Source organism: Sturnus vulgaris, chromosome 6 (assembly GCF_052056855.1).
Source record: "Sturnus vulgaris isolate bStuVul1 chromosome 6, bStuVul1.hap1, whole genome shotgun sequence".
Lineage (NCBI taxonomy): Eukaryota > Metazoa > Chordata > Aves > Passeriformes > Sturnidae > Sturnus > Sturnus vulgaris.
The window spans coordinates 27,219,101-27,239,088 of record NC_142248.1 but is presented as its reverse complement, the minus strand read 5'-3'; the positions used below and the strand labels follow the sequence as shown (position 1 = coordinate 27,239,088).

The 19,988-nt window shown below is 44.3% G+C and overlaps 1 protein-coding gene across 2 annotated transcripts in view; it reads right to left on the bottom strand.

The window, feature by feature from the left end:
* Nucleotides 1–1,070: 1,070 nt before the first annotated feature.
* Nucleotides 1,071–19,988, bottom strand: part of ADCK1 (aarF domain containing kinase 1) — a 74,968-nt gene continuing 56,050 nt past the window's right edge. For both annotated transcript variants that reach the window (XM_014869815.2, XM_088167416.1), the window contains 5 exons: nucleotides 17,081–17,197; nucleotides 7,641–7,790; nucleotides 7,215–7,412; nucleotides 3,422–3,615; nucleotides 1,071–2,041 (listed from right to left, as the gene is read on the bottom strand). In XM_014869815.2, coding sequence (XP_014725301.1) covers nucleotides 1,870–2,041; nucleotides 3,422–3,615; nucleotides 7,215–7,412; nucleotides 7,641–7,790; nucleotides 17,081–17,197 — 831 coding nt within the window. In that variant the 3' untranslated portion in view covers nucleotides 1,071–1,869. The remainder of the gene's footprint in view (nucleotides 2,042–3,421; nucleotides 3,616–7,214; nucleotides 7,413–7,640; nucleotides 7,791–17,080; nucleotides 17,198–19,988) is intronic.

Here is a 19,988-nt window from a genome sequence, read left to right as displayed (position 1 = left end):
TGAGCCAGCCCAGTTTTGCCTACACGCTTGTGCATGTACACAGCCACTGTCTGCACACCTGCAGTCCCTAAATCATCATGCCCAAACCCACCCAAGCCAGGTACCTTTTCTGGATTACACTCCTTCCCTTTCCCACATAGCCAGCATTGATTGATTTGCCAGGGACTCTCACACACACTTACCTGCACTCTGCCCCCTGCTTCCCTTCCCAAGTAAACGAACTCAGTCCAAGGTGAGATCTCACACCTGTGCAAGTTGGGAAATCATATGGAAATTGGGAGAGTTAATGGCCTTCTTATGGCTTGCTCTCAGGCACAGTTTGGTGCCTGAATAACTCTCAGCTTAGCAAGCTTTCTGACAATAGATGGGCATTCCCATCCTGTCCTTCATGTCCTCTTTCACCAAGATAGTTTATGAGAAAAGCTGAGATTATGTGAGCAGTCACCTCCATCCACCCTTCCTGGCTAAAGGAGTTCTTACAAGCAGCAGAGATGTCTCCCAGTATCTCAAATATGTCTCACATAAAGCAGGCCTCTAGGTAAGACTTCCTGGTAGCTGTCCCACAACTGCAGAGTCAAAGCCATCAGACCTGTCACTTGCACCACTGAGCAAATGGCAGGTTTTCATCTGAGGCCAGAGCAGTAAAACATCACAGGCAGTGATGAGGTGAAATGCTCGCTGTGGCATAGGAGTGGTGGCATCTCACAGATGTGCTGCAGCGCACTCCCACAGGCAGGGAGGAGGCAGGCTCAGCATGGAGCTGGGCAGAAGGGTGTGAGGTGTCCTCCCAGCAGAAAGATGCCTGCTCCTCTATCCCATCCCATCCCATCCCATCCCATCCCATCCCATCCCATCCCATCCCATCCCATCCCATCCCACATCTGATGCAGTACCAGAGGACTAAGATGTGGTGCAAACCTCTTGGACAGAGAAAAGACCAAGTGGACATTTTGCTTACAAGGAATGCCACTGCTTGGCATCATTCCCTTGTGGAGAAATGGAAACAGGACATGGGTTAGAGGCTCAAGCATAACTCTAGTGCACAGCCAAGCATCCCTTCCCCAGAGGTCTTCAATACAACACATTTATTTTGTTATGTGGAAATACTGTACAATACACATACATTACAAGCAGTTTCAGAGCCCTGAGTTGTCATTCCTTCCCTGAATTTCAGAAGAGTGGCAAGACCACTGTCCTCTTCCCTCATTTTACCTGAAAGGAAACAGGCCAGGAGAAGTCCAAAAACAGAGGCACTTGCTGACAGGACTGGAGATTAACCTTAGAAAGTCAGACTCCCAGTCCATCACTCTCACCATTTGAGTCCTCTTTCCCTGGTGCTGGAAGAGAAAACCCTAGTGACAGCTTTCCATAAGGTCTCACTCCTCTGAGAAACCTTCTGCACACAAACAGAAATCAGACTAAGGAGATTGCACAAACTAATACACACCCTATTGCATTTTAATGGGACTTATCACCTCTCTCTGAGGGTCTGTGAAATGTTTTGGGGCATTCTAGGTAGGGCTGGAATTCTCTTAAATTCTTTAAGATTGTTTAACAAAGAGTCAAAGAGGCATTTGCTTCCAGCACAATCTCACTAGAATCTGAGTGGAACTTAACCTGCACAAGTAAGGAAAGAAGGTATCCTTTCCTGTCTTTCCCGGCACAATGTATCATGCACTTACTTTATTAGGGCTCTGGTAACAACTCAAACCTCTCTGTGCCACAGAGGAAGCTAATGCTGTAAAAAGACAGTGCAGTGTGTAACGTGGAGTAAGACCCAAATACAGACAGAAATAGTCAGAACGGCAAATGTGCCATGGAGAACAGAAGGGAGGAAGGGAGCACCCAGGCTTCTCCCACCAGTTCATGTCAGTATGTGAAATGGTGCATCCGTCTCAGGAGAGCAATGACCCAGTTCCCCAGCTGGGACCCCTTCAGCCACAGAAAAAATTCATATAAGTTGATCTGCCACAGGCTTAGGGCTTCTGTGAGTGAGATCTGGGCCCTCCTGTAAAGCGAGTGGCTCTTGCTCCTCTGGTACCTAGAATGAGAGAAACAGCTGCATTAGATCCAGCAGGAAACAGTCCAGGAGGAAGGAGGCCTGTCCTACATCTTCCACACAACTGACCCTCCCCAGGACTGGGCAATATCCCGATCTGGAGAATCCCCAGGAAGCAAGGATTTTCTCTAAGCAGCGCTTCTGAGGAGCTGGGGACCACCTTTCTTAGAATGAATCTGGCAGAAGAGACAGCCTGCTCCCTTGAGAACTCAGTTCTCTTCCCACTGTGTGTAGTGATCCTGTGTTATGGCATTCCTCTGCTTCTATGCCCAGCTTCACCTCAGCTGACAAGGACAGGTGCACACTCCTATTGCTTTTCCCAGTAGCACACTTTTAAGACTAGCAATCCTAACACACACATTCCAGGAAAAGTATTTCTCCACCTTTCTTTAGCAGGGGCTAATTGGGATTCATAGATCCCTCATCAGCCCAAGAAATAACTGTTATTTCATCTACAAGGATGAGGAATCTGAGGCAGAAGTGCATTGATTCATAAAACTCACAGAAGGAAATCACTTGCACAACTCCTGTTCCTGACTTTTAAACAGCAGGCTGCTGTGAACTTTAAGATCTCTGCTACTAACAAATACTGCCCAGTGGTAATGGCTGTAATGGGAAAGAAGCCCCTTCCCCTCCTCTGGGGGGACAAATCCTAAACCCTTAACCTAAGGCCTCCAACTCTATACCTGTCCTCAGCTCCAGGGTGACAGGTTTGTCCTCTGGAGAGGGTGATGGATATAAGAACAACAGAGAGAGGCTGAGACATGCAACTGAGAAGGGGTAAGACCACAATGAGGGAAGAGATCCACAGCTAATAGTAACAGGTCAAGAGCTCAAGTAAGAGCCTTTTCAGGCCCCTTGAGTGGGGCCCTAATAAACCTTAATGGCCCTGACTAGCTTGGAACCACCCCCAGCCCTCTGCTCATAGGTCCAGGAACCTCAGGTAATCTCAGATCTGTACCTTCAGCTCCTGCCAAAGCTACATTGGAAGAGTAATGGTCCCCAGCTCATGCCCTGCTGTGAAGCTCCATGGCCTAGACCCCAACTCGCACGTTGACCTCCTTGCTTGCCCTCAGCCCTGTCTTATCACCATGGACCTGAACTACTGGATATAATCTACATATTGACTTTCTGGTTTGTTCTTAGACCTGCCCTATCACCAGGATGCTGTCTTATCATGTGGATTTTTGATTGGTTCTGACCACCATCTCCAGGTCTATCCTGCTTGCCTTGCTCAGCTGCAGTGGGACTGGACCCTGACAGGCCTGCTGTACCTGGGATCCCCCTGATCTCCCAGACCACAGGGACAGTGAGCTCCTGCTGCTTCCTGTCTGGCCTCTGATGCCTGGATAAGAGACTCACGTAGAAACAGCTCTGATGCAGCAGCGAGACATGTTGAGGAAGGAGCTGGCACTGGCCCGTGTGTGCAGGGCTGACTCAATCCCCCTTAACAAGTCATTGGTCTTCAGCAGAAGCAGCATCTGGCGGGGAACATTGTTGAGGAGCTGGGTGATCTGGGGCAAGTAAGCAGCAGCGTTGGACCGGATCTCCATGTCCTGTGGCCAGCCAGGTCATGTCAGGAAGAAAGGAGAGAGAAGGTGAGAGTACATGGGAAATCCAGGTCCAGATGCAGCTGAGATTTGCCAGGAAGAGACAGTGTTTTACCAGACCATGACACTAGGCCAGAAGCTACAGAGCTCTGTCCTGCTTTTCCTGGAGACACTGGGCACAGCATTCACAGCACAGATCACTCTTGTCATATCCCATCTGCCCCTTGGTGAGATAATGACGTATCCCCTCACTGGCAGGATTAATAGCCTCTCAGGAGAACAGCTATTCACTGCTATCTTGGTTCTTAGTCCTAGGCAGCCTGCAGCAACCAGATCTCATTACTGCCCTTGGAGACTTCTCACCTCACCAGCTCCAAACTGGAAGAGTTGCAGGTAGCAGAATTGCTCAGGAAGGTGGAGGCATGCTGCAAAGACAACCAGGCTTCTTGCTCTTTGCTGCCCCATGCAACAGATGGCTCTATGCTATACTGATGAAGCCGTTTCCAAGGCCTAGTTTAATCCTCTATCCTCAACACAATTCAGCAGAGGTGAGAATTATGCAGTTAAGCATCATGTTAACCCAAAATATCAAAAACCGTCAAATTTTCATCTGTCAGATCTAGACTTATATCCTGTATGACAGCAGCCAGTAGCAGATAATTAAGGAAAGAGTGTAAGTCCAAGGCAATCCTTCATTTTCTCTGGTTCTCCAGACTCCAACAAACATATTGCCTACTGTAAGAACCCAGTGATAACTTAGGGGCTACAGCCTGAGCCACTTAAGATGAGCTCCTCTTCAAAGACAAGCCACCAGAGCATGCAAGACAGTCAGCCCTGACTCTTCCCATTTTTAGATCTGAGAGTTCCCTCACCATCCCAGTAAATGTAGCACAGTATAGCTGGGAGCTGATCCTACATGCATGTCCCTACCTCTTCCTACAGGAGGCTGCGACATGAATCATGACATGAAATCCAAAGAAATTATGAACATCTGAAATCTACAAAATCCAGGAGGACACATGCAGGGGGGCAGTAAATAACTTTGTACAGGAAGTGGGAAACGTGTCATTTCTTTATGGGAAATGACAGCTCGTAAAGACTTCTCTCCTCTGGAGTGAGGGATGGCCTATATTTCATGATGTGGGATCTCACACTCACTCTTTGTGAACTTTGAAGTTATTATAAAGGAACAGACCTGCACAAACTGAGTATGCAGGTCATGATGATCAGGGATGTACACAATTCACACACCACCATTGTTGCTTTACTGCTGACAAACAAATCTTTGTATCCTGCTTCCATCCAGATACACAAGGCTTCAGCAAGAAGATGCTTAGCTATCCTAAATGTTATTTTGTTCCATTATTTGTTGGCAGAAAATTCCTCCCTGATTATCTCTTATCCCTTTTCCCAACCAGCATCATTGCAGAGCCTACATTATTTTCCAGACATAGGTTTTGTTTTCTATTTATTTTATTTTTAGCTCCAGCTGCTTGTCCACATCACAAAACAACCACATGATCTGTCATCAGAACTGTCATTTGCTGTCAAGGGCAAAGCCTGTGTGCAGAGGAAGAAATAAGCTATGCCACAGGACCTGAGAAAAGCCTCTTGGCTGCAGCTGCTGAGGCTGCTGCAGGATGCAGCAAAAGACATCATAAAATCAGATGAGATGAGGCTGCCTGGCTCTGGCTTAAGGCAGGAACAACTATACCTATGGCAATCCTCTTACATTTGCCCAGCCTGCACCTAAAACTCTCCAGTAACATGAATCAAAACCTCCCCAGACCATCTGCACCGGTATCTCACTACTTTGCCACTAGACATGGCTTTTCTCATGTTTAGTTGAATTTAAACCTATGACTGCTTTTCCTGCTTGCAGCAGTCTTTAAAAATCTCAAAAATCACTTCTGCAACTCTTCCTGACCTGCCTTTTCTAGATTTTTTTCTGACCGAACTTGCTCAGACTTACCTCATGGGTTGCATCTGCTTGGCCACTAGTCTTTGTAGATTCCTACTGGACTTGCCCCAGTTCCATCAAACCTTTCTCGAGATGCAGTGTCCCAGACTGAGTACAGCACTACAGATAAGATTTTGTTTCAGGAAGGTTGCTTCCTTGTCTTGCAGGCTACTGTCATGTTGATACATCCTCAGACACACTCTCTGGAGCTCTGCACTGATGGTACCTGCCTACACAGCGCTCAGCTTTTGCTGCTGATAAAATCTTTCAAATTCACCTCTAAAGTAAGGGCAAGCAGCAGCTCATTTCCTAATGCCACAGCAAATCTGCTCAGCTCCCCATTATCTGCTGCAGGATTATCTAGTTTCAGCATTAATTGTGTCATGTACACAAAGACAACAGAGCTGGTTCCATATACGCAATTCAACTCAATGACAAAGTTCATTAGCACACACAGGGTGCTGCAGCTACACCTCTGGCGTAACCTTCACAAGCAAGTTGGGAATAAACATTGCTCACTAACTCAGATTCAACACTGGCCTTGTACTACTGGAGTCAGCACTGTGCCAATTTGCTTTGGCACCTCTGATTTTTTTTCTGGAGCTACCAGCTCCAGAACTCACCAGATCAAGCACAGATCTGTTAGACAGTCATTATATTATTTCTGATGTGCAGGAAATTAACTCAGATAATTGGGAGGGGGTCCATTACCCAAGGTATCTGACTTACTCATTGCTATGGATAATGGCAAGCCAGTACAGCAAATTCTGCCACATCCATCAAAATGAATGAACTTCTAAAAGAGATTTTCGTAGGACAATATTATAATGCAACTTAAATTAATTTCATCCTCTCTACTACAGATGTGTGCAGATAAAAGCAAACCATAGGATACAACACACTTCTACTTACAAGTGTCTACTTGTCCATTGGCTGAATCACATCACTTTATCTTCTTCTCTAGAAACAGCACAGTGGGCAGGGGTGCTACTATTCTTAAGGTGGGGTATTGTGTGTATCAGGTCGGCAAGGAGGCATGAGAAGGATCCCAGCATGTGTGGATATGAAAGGGTGGACAATGTAAGTGGCAATTTCCCAGATTTGTAGTGATTGAGTTGACAAGATCTGCAGTTAAGCAACCTTGACTCCAAGTTAATAGGGTTTTTGATTGGGAGGTAATTTCCAGGGGTTTTAGGAGTTTATATCAGTGCTGATAGTCATTTACATGAATAGTGATAATGCATTATCCTTCTCATGTCTTCCCACTAAACCTTTATGTCTCCTGTACTTTATCCTAGCCTCCTTGATGGTTTCTTGCACAGCTGCACTCAACATTTTTTAAGAAAAGGACGATCTACAAATGTTTCCCCAGCCAGAAACAGTGAACATTTAGGTATTAAAATAATACACAAAATTTAAGCAGCCCATGACAAGTGAATCTGGGGAAATTAAATTCAGCCACTATAAAACACATCGCAGAAGGAGTCCTGGCTTTTTCTAGCTCAGCTATCAGTGCAGAAATTGCTACAGAGCTGCCAGAGGTTGCCCAGCACTCCTGCACTATCAATGGTGCAAATGATTTCAACAAACAAAGGTACCGAGGAAAAGCAAGGACACATGTTAGGGAACAACACACAAGACCTACCTCACTGGCAGAGACTGGTGACTGGTCAATGCCCCTGTTGACAGATTCCCAAGATCTGGCAGTCAGCATGCAGGCAAAGAGAGGATATAAATCCCCTGCCCCAAGCCGTCGGCTGTACTTCTGCACCCTCTTCATATCAGCCTTGATGAGGGCCTGCCAAAGGTGGCAGTAGTCCATGCGGAATGACTCGCTCAGCACCTGGGAAGGGAGACATGATCCCCAGAAGCCCATGGAGGACAGGAAACGGGGGAAAGTCTTGCACCCCTTACCTGTGCCCTATCCTCCATTTCAGAGTCAAAAAATATCATTGGAGGGTTATAGAAGTAATAGGAAAAATGTATTCATGTGTATTTAGAGGGGCAAGGCTGCAGCCTGATGCCCAAAGGCAGCCTCACAAGGCCCTGGAAGCCCCTCATACCTACATACCTGGTAGAGCCCATGATCTAGGAGGATAATGTGAGCCTTGCCAGAGGCTGGGCACTTCTTCACTAGCACGTTGCCTGGGTGTGGGTCACAGTGCACAAAGCCATTCACAAAGATCATTTCACTGTAGAGCTTCCCCAAGTTGCGAGAGATCTGTGAAGAGATAAGAGATGGTCACACACTGCCACCCACAGTAGGATGTCTGCTGGGGAGGGGAGGCAGTCTCTGTGTGACAACCCAGGAAGCAAGGGTCTGTATATACTGATATCTCCATGCAGAGCTCCTGCAGCTCCTCACATTGATGGAGGCACAGGGTGGCTGCTGACATCTACAGGTAGCAGAGTGGTCATGGGCATTCAGGGAGCACTATGACAGTATTTGTGGGATCATGTATTATTTAAAGACACTTGTCTAAAAAGAGATAGTACCTGTGGGTAGGAATGGGGTTTCTGGTAATGAGGAGGAAAGTGGGACAGCAGATAGTGGCAGACAGGAATTCACAGGGAAGGCAAGGAAATTGTTGCTGAGGTGGGTTAGACTGCTTGAGGAAGACTCAAGTGTTTCCATCCATGGATGGCAACAGGACACGGTGGAGAAGGGGTGGGGAGAGACTCAGCTGGTCAGTCTGCCCACCAGAGTGAGCATGGGTTCCCTCTCCCCTCTCTCCATCACACTTTCTCCCACTTTCCCTCTTCCTTTCCTCAGACCCATGCTAATCTGATTTGCAATGTCTGTGAAGATGAAGAAGCACAGAAAAACTGTGAAAAACATCTTGTCACTGCTGTGTCCCTCCATACTACTGTTCCTTATCACCAGGAGATGTTATTAAGGTAAAAAACCTCCTAGGAGAAACCAAACATCCCCAGGGCATGGGATCAATCCCTTACCATGCACCAACACAGCAGCCTTGCCCTGCCATCCCACCACCAGCCCTCCCTGCCATCCCAGAGAGGCACAGTGCTCCACAGCAGAGTGCTGAACCAGCAATTGAAGGACAGTCATGATAAACTATTCCAAACATATCTCCAGACACAGTCTGTAAGCAGCAAACTGGCAGCTGTCCCCATAAGCAGAGGTTGTAGAAAAGGTAACACGGATAGTAATGACAGCTCATCCTGCAGAAAACCAGACAGACAAGAAAGGGTTTGCTTTACCCACCTCTGAAATGTAGCCACCTCTGAGAGCATTCACTATGAATAGTGGCCAAGTAACTACAAATGAGGAGAAAGAACAAGAACCCTTCCTGCAGCACCAACAGGGACAGTGGTAAGATCAGGCGAAACAATCCTCTGTCCCTCAAGTGGAACCACTGCTGAATCATGTGAATGCTGGCCCACCCCATCACCCACACAGACAGAACAGCACAGCCCTGTGATCTCCTGTAGTGCAGCTTCCCTAACACCATGCAGGTGTTATTTTAAGTACTGACTGAGGGGAGTGATGTTTTCCCTTCTGAATCACCAGCAGAGATCACTAGAGCCATGACGTGACCCTTACAAGTCTTCTTGATTGGCAAGCTCTAAAATTAGATAGCTACAAAGTACCAGGTGCTGTGACCTCATATAAGAGCTGAGTAGCCCTTGCTGACAGTCCAAGGACATGCCAAATAGTCTGTTTTAATCCCATCACGTCACTCATTCACAAAGCCTCCCAGGGGCCCATACACTAGAAGGAATGGACTCAGATATTATGACTGATCACAGCAACAACCCTGACACTGGTGCACACACTCGGCCCTCACTATCTCAGCTACTTGTCCTCCAAGGGCATGAAGAAGCATAGAATTATTGAAGATGAGGACTTGGGGACAATCTGGGGCCCAAGATGATGCCTCATACTCATTACCTATTGATTGGTCATGGCTGGAATGGCTGTGCAATCTCCATCCTTAAGAGGTTTTACAGACCAGACTGGCTAACACCCTGAGTAAGCTGGTCTGACCTCATAACTGACCCTGCCTTAGAAGGAGATTTGACAGAAGCCTTCCTGAGGTTCCCTTCCAAGCCCAAATATCCTACAAAAATGCCTCTCACCAGGTTATCCATGCCACCCTCATTAATAGCATCTTATGATATGGCTGCAAGCTCCAGATGCAGAGAATGTCCCCCCTCCTGAGTCACCATCAGCAGAAAGGTGACTAAATAAATCTATGGTCATAGCCTCTTGCAGCCCATAATGCAACACAAAAGCAGCTTGAGATCCATCTTCCCAGCCTCCCATGAAAATAGAGGGGTCATAGCCCTGCTCAGACTCACAGGCTGTGTCATGGGTAAAAGACAATATTCACTGCAAGATCTCCATCCTCTCTCTTCCCTCTGTACTTACATTTACCTATTCCCCAACATGCAGCCTTGAGTATCTCCAGAATCTTTAACTAAATTTTATGACTTATTTAAGACATATGAATGTATTCTGTACAATTTCATTAGCGTACAGAAGATATGTTACACGGATTTATGATGCAAGCATATAAACAGTCTTCACTTTTGGAAAAAATTTAACATGGAACTCTGGTGCACACCAAAGTATTTTCACATAATTCTGTCTGTTGTCATACCTCTAAAATAGGATACAAAATAAATTAAGATAGAAAACAATACTGTCAAATTCTAAACAAAATAGGAAGCTTTACACTCTAGGTCTTAAAGTGCAGTATATGAATATTGACCTATCATTATAACTCAGACAAAAAGAGCTCATGTTTTTTGAGAAAAAGTTTAGGAAAAAAACATGAAACCTTTATATACATTAATTCTTCAGTATTGTGCCTTGTCACTTCGGGCCCTTATTCCACCCTTATTGAGAAGGCCACTGGATAAATAATACCTACAGAATTCACTTTGGAAGAACACGGCTAGGTGAAATGAGGAAACAGACTTATGAACACCTCTGCTCAGGAGAAGGGAGGAATTCAGCACACATTTAGGCTATGCAAGACCTCAGGGTGAAGGTGCATCACAAATTAGAAAAAAGGTTGCAATAATTTACAGAAGCAAAGACCACAGTTAACACACAGGCTTTTTGTTATGACACAAAGAGGTCATCAGTCCTTTCCCTGTTTATCATCCAACAAAACAAGGTCTTTATCATTACCAGTGTCCCTCAGCATTGTTCTGCTGCACACTGTAAAAAAATAATAATCAGTCTTGGAATTCTGCATTCACTTCCAGACACATCATTAACTCAAGAGATGCAGACTGCACAGAGGGAGTTCAGAGAAAGGAAATAAATGAGCAGGATGCAGGAGACATTTACTTGGAAAAAAGATTAAAAGAGCTGAAGATTCCAAAGGTGGCTAAGGAATGGCAGAGGAGGAACAGTCTACGAGTTAGGAGGTTTGAATAGCAAGGAAGCAGAAGCACCTGTAGTTCTGTATGTGCTACAAGAAATACAACCAGGCAAAAGCGGGTGTAATAATGAATGGCATAATTTAGGCATAACACATAAGAACAAAAACTATGCTGATCAGCAAGCAGAGCTTAGCTTGATATATCAGGATGACATCAGACTCTGGGTCTGGACAGAGGCATGTCCCTGCCTATTGCCCAAAGGTGTGTTAATGCCTAAAAGAAGTTAAATTTGCCTGTCTGTGCTGCAGCAGAACATGATGACTACAGTCACCAAGTGAGCCTGTGGCCTTACCAGTCAATGCAAATACCAACCTGCCATTGCCAAATTATGTGATGTGACCACGACACCATGTCAGCAAACCACATATTTTCAGCCCAATGTTTTAATTTTGAAAAAAAACCCCAGACCTGAGGAATAAACAGATTGCTGACAACAAACAATGGAGTGACAGATACATGTATAACAGCTGGACTTGGGAGTAACTCTTCACCAACCCAAGCACATGAAGTGCTTTTTACTTATGCAATCTGGGAAGGATGTTACATATCACAAACTGTGCTATGTGAGTTAAAAACAAATACAGAAGAAAATAAGTATGCAGTGCAGACATTGAGGGCTGTTATTGTACAGCATCACACAGTCCTTCTATAAACTGGTCAAGTTCACCAGAAATATGTAAGGCAGAAAGTATGACTTTGGCAGCTGTCCCAAAGATTTACCCTTCAGATGGTCAGAATGTTTCCCCTAAATCCCAGCCTAACTTTAATGACGTTCACTTTAAATCTTTTCCGTAGCTAGCATAATCCTAGAGTTTAACTAGTTCTGTTCCTCCCCAGTATTTACTACCCCAATGTGTCCACCAGTCAGATAGGAATCAGCATAAAAAACAGCAGAAATATGCCCCATTTTCTACAAGATTCCCCTTTACCTCGTGTGTCCTAGGAGTCCACGTGCCTTTTGCAGTTGCACTGCACAGGAAAGACACACATCCTGCGACTAATATCCTAAAGTTAATTCTAATATGGCACTTCCCTCTGACTATCTCTCAGTATATTTAAGAAACTCTTCTCATTAGTTTTCAAGCACATGACTTTTCACTTGACATTGCTCCTTTTTATCCCTTTCTACCACTTCAGTCCTCAAAGCCAACAAGTGTTATTGCTACTCTGATCCTCCTCTACAATGTCAGACCTTTCAGCTTGGTGTCATCAGCAATCTCCTTGATACAGTTCTGTTTGTGTTGAGGTCATCACCAGTTTCTCAAACGAGATCCCACAAAACTCCGCTATGCTAACTTCTTTCCACCATTGCCTCTATGAGTTTCTTACCTACTTTGCAATTTCCCTACTAATCCCCACTTTCTCTAGTTAACAGAGTCATATCCAGTGTACCAAATATTTTAACAGGTACACCTACTGTATTTCTGTCACTTAACTCCCAAGTTGCAGTGCAGGTACCTGCAGCAATAGATTTCTTCTTGTATATGTACATAGCCACAATGTGTTACTGCCTAGACAACCTGTCACTCTTGCCCCTGTATGCAGCTCTCCCCTCAATAAATCAGCACACCCACTGTCAGAGCAACATGATAGTAACAAAACTCTAGAGAGTTCATCACAAGTATCTTTAAAAACACCAATACACAAGAGTTAGCAAGAAATCTCTCAGAAAAGAAAGAATGCATGCAAATTTGAGCTTATGAGTATTCCTACAGTAAAAAGCACATATATCATCCTCATGGGTAGCATGATATAATGCAATGTAACAAACCAGCCTGGGTTATCTGGGGAAAGTCACTGATACTCTCCTGGACTTGTAAGCAATCTGGAGTGGTTCTGGCTCCATACCTCTAACTGACATGAAGAAGAAGAGCAAAGAGAAAAATACTGTGTCATGGTCCTGTAGAGATGATCTCACTGCCTGTCCCTGATAAGTCCTAGATGAAACTGCCTGATAGGGCATCATCCCTTCCCATCCCACCTCCATCTGTGACTGTCTCTTTAGATCAGGAGCAGATACTAGTCTCTGGCCTTAATTTGGCTGTAATATTTGCCAATTATTTTAAGAGATGGCGACACTAACTTTTATTGATCTCATTAAAAGTAAAGGTCGTTGTGCAGCTCATTTCTCAGGGCTCAATATTACCTCCTCCGGCCAAAATAATAACATTGATTTTGGAACCTTAATCGAAGGTTAATTGGATTGAAGACTGTATTGGGTTTTTGCTTGCTTTCGTTGTTGTTATTACAGCCATTGTCTAAGGTTTTGCTTAATCCTGCTAGGGCAATTCTGCCCAATTAAACTAGTGTCAAATTAGCAATGGGTGTGGATGGAGAATAGCCACAATTTGAAGCCTTCTCTGCCTCAGCTCTGAAATGGCTCTTATCCACAGTAGATTAGGGTGGTCACACAAGAGATCTGATTTCACACTCTGTCCTCTGTGATCCAGTTGTGAGAATCAAAAGTGCTCTCTTAGGCAGTACTATTACTATGCAGTGATCTAGCATCACAGCAAGATGATGTCTGAACACACTTGATGTTATTAAGATACAGGGATAGTTTTTAGGACTCCTGGAGTGCAGTCCTAGCATGCCCTGTACTCACTGTTGGGGACTTAGGAAATTATTTTCATGCTCAATGCTCCATCTTCCATGGCATGTAAGTGGGGAGAAACACTGACTCATCCACCCAGGGAACTAAGGGACTAACTCGTCAAGTTTGCACAGATTCTCAAAAGGACACAGCTAGAGAAGACTAGTCATTGTTTTTTTAATTGTTTCTTGCATATCTGTCAGACCCAAAATGATCATGGGGACCATTCCCCTTGCCTTTAAATGCAGTTTTATTTCCTTGGATTTAATGTAAAACATCTTGTTGAGACTTAAGCGATTGATTGACATTGATGCTCAATACCAACTTTCAGTAAGAAACAGGTCTGTGTGTAATTTAACTCTTTTACCTGGTGTCTGTGCACAGCTCAAAAGCTGAAAATACTGGAGGTCACTATTCTTGCTTATCATTGCCTTGTGAATTTCACTAAGCTTCGGACAAGATGAAATGTAGGAGAATCTGCAAAGAAATCTCTTCTCAGACTAACTCAGTAAGTGCAAAGAGCAAGAATAGCCATTTTCCTCAGAAACAGTGTTCTTCATGCTCCGCTTCATCTAACACTTGAGAGTTATAAGCACAAATACTTGAGACATGAGAGGTTTCCACTGCCGACAAAAGGATCCCACCCTGGGAAATCCCACTTAAATTTTAGCAGCTACAGAGCTACAGCTCCTGACTCTTGGCAGAAGAGTAAATCCCACACTGAAAGCGTATTTCAAGTTGCAAAGCTGTCAGCTACAGGGAGGTACTGGGCTCTTTATCGAGCTAAGAGATACCGTTTCAGTGCAGAACCCATTTAGTAACAGAAAGAAGCAAAAAGCCACCGTAGGATGGAGTAACAGATGGCAATAATTGCACACAGTAGCTCATCTTAAGTACCTTAGTTGTTTGCTTTCAATTCTCAGCTGGACAAAACACTTTTCTGACTTCTGAATCAACCATGGCTCGTTACCAGGCTCTCAGCGAGCTGAAGTACATGGCATCATTTCCTTTCCTTGACTCAAATCCAAGTCAGGCTGATCATGGGGACTCTTCACTTGGCTACCTGAGCTGGCTGGTTTATTTGAGGCAATACAGCACATGCCATGAGCACATCTGGAAGCTCCACAGGTCCTAGAGCCTGCTGATAAGCAGCCTCTGCAGAGACAGGCAGAGAACTCACAGGGAAGGACACAGAGAATCCATGCAGCAGACCAAAGATAATGTTAAGATTTGTAAACAAATAAGATCTCTGTAAATGAATCAGGTATGATCAGAATGGATGCAAAAAGAATATTTGTGCCATTTAGGATCTTCTTTAAAAATCCATGCTCTAAGTAGCCTTGCTGCCCTTCCTTTCCTCCTGTATACAGTATGCTACAAAACCCCTGAGAGCCCCTCAGTCTAATTTTTCTCTCTTCCCCGGTCTATCCACTTCTTCCAAATACACCTTCCCAACCAAGACTGCAAAAGTTATTGTGTTTTAAAATAGGAAGAGCCCAATTTCCAGATGTCCCCTACTTAGCCCTGCCAAGTTCATCTCCTCTTAAAATTCCTGCCAGCTTATTCTTGATAACTCCCCTCTCCAAATTTCCCTTTCACTGTCAATATCCTAGTTGCATGTTCCTCCTCAGCGACACTACAGTGTACAAGTACACTTGAACATGAATAAGTAACTGTTCCACAGGCAGATATTTCAGTGTTTGCACTTGTCTTTAGAAATCAAAGCCTTCTCTGATTAAATGCCATTACAATCCAGCACTTGGACGGATCCAGAGAGATTAATGTGCTTTTGGGCAGCTTTAATGATAATCCTGCTACAGACGGTATTAAGTAAATGTCAGTAACCTGGTTTGAAGGGAGCTTTCACCTCAGGGATCCTTTCCATTTAGAGGAGAGAGGCTCAGCTTGCTTTTCAAGGCTGCATTGTCACAAAAGAGAAATCTTGCTTAGTGAAGACTCCTCTTTCTCCACACCATAAAACAAAATGGAGTAAAATGATAGAGAGATTGATAAAATAAATATATTCTGGTGATTTATAGGGACCTAATGCATCTCTTGAAAGCCAAGATTGCTGTCATATTATAAGCCAGGTCACAGTTTTGAAACCTGGGTTGCCACCCCCTCCTCATGCTCCTTTCAGTGTCTGCTGCCTTTTGCTCACCTCCCCACCATTCCATGCACTCCTTTACTCAGGGCAACAACAGCAGCAGCCCAATAATTAACCTCGGCAATATTTGTCCCTATCTGCTGCAACTTGCTGCAGGAGAAGCCTGGGGTGTGCACTGCCCCGACCTCATCTTACTGTGGCCATAATAACAGACCTCTTTTCCCATCACATCATTCTGACAGGCTCAGTATTCCCTCCTTTCTACCTTGCTTTGTTGGCAATCAGTAAAAATTAATCATTAATTTCAGGCAGTGGGAAGAGAATAGGAAGAAAGAAAATTCAGTCCTACCACTGAGCTGAGCAACATCCTCTACCTGACAGATGGCTGGAACTCTCTAAGGCTTATACTTTGCAGTAGTAGAAGTCTGTAGACAACTTTTTAAAAATTACGTTGTAGCTATTATTTAGAGACCAGTTCATACTCAGAAAAGTATGTGATTTCAATGCTGCATAGAACGTATTGTGCTAAGTCATCACAAAACATGAATAAACAAAAGGCATGGATAAAAAAAAAATTAGCAGAAATGTTCACCCTACATTGCTCATATCACAAGCAAAAGCCTCTGTAAGTTAGAAAAACTGAAATTAGCTGTTTCTCTACAACTTTGCTATGTCCAGCAGTCTGAGAAAATTCAAAGAAAATCACAGGGAGCTACACTATGCTAACTACCTCAATCTCAAAATAGATCTGCTGTCTTGAGATCTATGAGGAAGCCCACCTCAAAATATAAATGTACATATTGCTCAAGAGCCCTTCCCTTAGTGCATCAAAATAAGCCCTTCTGACTATCTCAAGACATGAGGAATATTCACTCTTCTATCTGAGTGTGTGGGCTAGATTTCACCTCTGCCTATAGCAGAAGTTTAGGATAAACTCAACAGAACAACTCTCACTTTGGACTAGTTGACTTGTCCAGATGAATGGAGCTGACCGTGTTTTGCTACAGACAGAACTTTTCAAATCTCTCTTAATATCAATGTCCATGAGATAAAAAAAATCAGAAACTGAAGTTGTTCCTTTAGGGTAACAGGAACTTCTACGTTGGAACAAACTATGGGTGTCTTTAACGTAAGAACACGGTTGTCTTTCACTTTATCTCCTTGAAGATCTCCCTAGCTCTGCAGCCTATGGGACAGTGTTCCTCGAAGGGGATTATGCACTTTTCCGAAGAGCACAACAACAGAGATCTCTCAGATTGATTGCTCTGTCCACATCTGTGTGTGCTTACTCTTCTTCCCCGTCCCTGTCCTGTCAGCCTCCATTTCACCATCAAGGTCAAAATCAGTTTTGCATTGCTCAGCATGCCCAATTAAAAGATGGCTGAGAAACTACCTCATTGACGTTGATGCCATTCCTCTCCATATAGGCCCTGTCATTCACTTGTCCTCCTTCCATAAACTCCATGAGAAGGACACGACTTGTTGAGAGCTCCCAGTAGATCCTGGGGACCTGAAACAGAAACAGATAGGTTAGGTATGGCAACAGCTTATGAAAGGAAGGAGAATATATCACACAAGTCCCAGAAAAGGAGTAAAAATATAAGCAGCTGAAGCAAGGACTTGGCTTTTTTGATAAGCACAATCCATCTATCAGCCTCTTCCATAGGACAGCAGTAATGTGAACAAGGATAATACACCAATTCAACTACAGTAGGATCTGATCTCATGCAACAGTTTTGATCACGCTCTACAGGATCCTGACCACCTCCCATTCCCAGTGATGTCTGAGATACCTTTCTTACCTGCTCTGCAGCTCCTCTAGCTGGGCTGTTTAACTAGTACCTATAGCAAGTTTCTGAATCATCCACTCAGCCCCTTTAGACAGGAACTGCATCTTGTTTGCTATGCACAGGGTCCACTTAGGCAGCTTTAAAAATTATAAGCCATCGCCATAAATTGTATCTCCGCAGTGCCCCTTGGAACACGAACACCTTTGAGCTGACAAACCCTGCATACTTAGGCCATCTGCAATTGAACTGGGAGAAAAACCGAGTGTCACAAATAAGGGACTTGTCACAGAAACCCTGGGAGATCCTTAACTATCTTATTGCCAACAGCACAGTAACGAGTGTAAAATGTCAAAGCCCCTTTCATTCAAGCTGTGGTAGATCAAGCTGAGTGAGGTACCAGAAGAGATCTGGTGTCATCCAGGGAGGCGGTGACAAAAGCGTCACTCAGGCTGGCTTCCCTTTTTCCAGCCTCTACTCCCAAAATTCTCCCATGCTGAAGTCCCTATTGTCAACAGCAATTTTGCTGAATTCCCTTTTGAAATTCCTCATGTTACTGTGCTGACCAAACCCTCAATCTGCCCAAATGTGCTTTTGCACATGGGTGAAGGCACACATGTACATTTTAGCAAAGACATAAGGGAGCTCTGCCCACTCCCATTACTGTTTTGGATCCTGCAAATAGTAAGCCAGCTGTGCAGTCTCCTCTCCTCACCCTCTTGACTCAGCCATGGACTCAGGACCAGCACCTTGGGACAGGAAAGGAAGAAGTAAGAGGTGTTGTCCACCAACTGACCAAAACCACAGGATGACCAGCCAGACCACTGTAGCTTATCATAGCTCCTGAACAAGCAGAATTTGTTGCTTTTAACTATTGACAATATCCCAGTTCCTTACAAACTATCTGCTTCCCTCCTGTTTCTATCCTAGAGAGACCACTTCTACTTTACAACGTGTGTGCCACTTTAGATCAAAGGCTCCTTTGCTGAACAATTTCAATGTCCCTCAGTCCCACCATTCAACACTCCTGGTATACTTTGCATGTGAACCTTGCTTAGACTTTGATGCCATAGATCCACTATGAGCAAGGCAGATTCAGATACTCACAGCCTCCCTAGCTTATCTGGATGCCCATTCTTTGCAGCTAGATTGGTGAAAAAGCCTGCTAACTCCAAAACTAACAGTTCCCCATCCTATCTAGCTCACTGATGCCTTAGATCACTTCTGATGACACTCATTCTTGTCTCAGGATTTACACAGGCAAGTCAGTGGGCTTGCAAAGTGATATTCATGCTGTCGGAGATGCCTCTCTCAATCACAGCCAAATTCTTCAGTGATTTTTTTTTAATTACTCACAGATGTTTGGCTCTAATGCTTGTGTGTGGAAATAATTTATCTCTGGCTTTAAAAGCTCAAACAGGTTCACAGCACAAAAATCTACTTCTCAGCTTTCTAGCGTTTTTAGGAAAATTTATGATACAGGAGCCCAATTCTTCTGCTGCTTTTAGGTGATGAACAAGTCTCTGAATTGGCAGGTCAGACGGGAGGATCCATTATTCAGCCAACTCAAGTAATCTGTTATTGTTACACATATTGATATCACGATAGCTCCTTACCTCAGCAAGGAGGTGATTGGCCATCTCCATGGGGATTTCCTTCCTAGTATGCTACTTACAGCTGCAAGGGACACACTTTTGATAAGCACCCAGTCATCAAAACCATTGGCCTCGGCCTTCCATGTGGTGGCTTTTAGCTATCTGTGTCTATGGGAAAGCCACTGCTGCCACTGGGCTCCAAAAGGAGCTCCAAAGCTGGCATTAGACAACATGGAATTACAGCCCTTACATGGAAGAAGCAAGGAAAAATGGATATATCAGCCTGTAAACCCTAACAAAAACTCACCTTATTTCAGACCTCTGTCACTTCTGTCTTGGAACTTCTGCATAAACAACAAGCTCATTTAGAAGTGTGCACACAGAAAGGTGCACAGCAGGGTGCGTTTTTTGCTACCTTTTTGTATGTGCCATGGGCACAGTCACATCAGTGACTGCAACCATGACACTGTGTGTTTCCAGAAAGCACACACTGGAGGCTTGTGTCTCTTGTACGTCAGCAAAAGATTTCGGAACATGAGACTTTGAAGATGTGACCTTATGTCTTTGCAAGAATGAGATGTGTACATGTCTGGTTGTACTTGAGACATTTATCAGTGGCCTAAATGTGTGGCAGGGGATGGAGAGTAAAAGTATCAGAAGACCACATGGGTGCAATTCGGTTTCTGTCTGAAGGAACATGAATGCATTGGCCACAGATGTGTATGAAGGATAGATTCTAGAGTGAGTGTGCTTTTTTGCAGTAGGAAGGACTTGTGCAAATATGCTTCTTCCTGAGATACAAGGCATCCTCAATACTACTTGACATCATCAGTATCAATCTAGCTTTTCTGTTCTATGTCCATTTCTTGCTCTCAATTGAGATAGAGCCCAAGGAAAGGTATCATCAGATAGCTCAGCA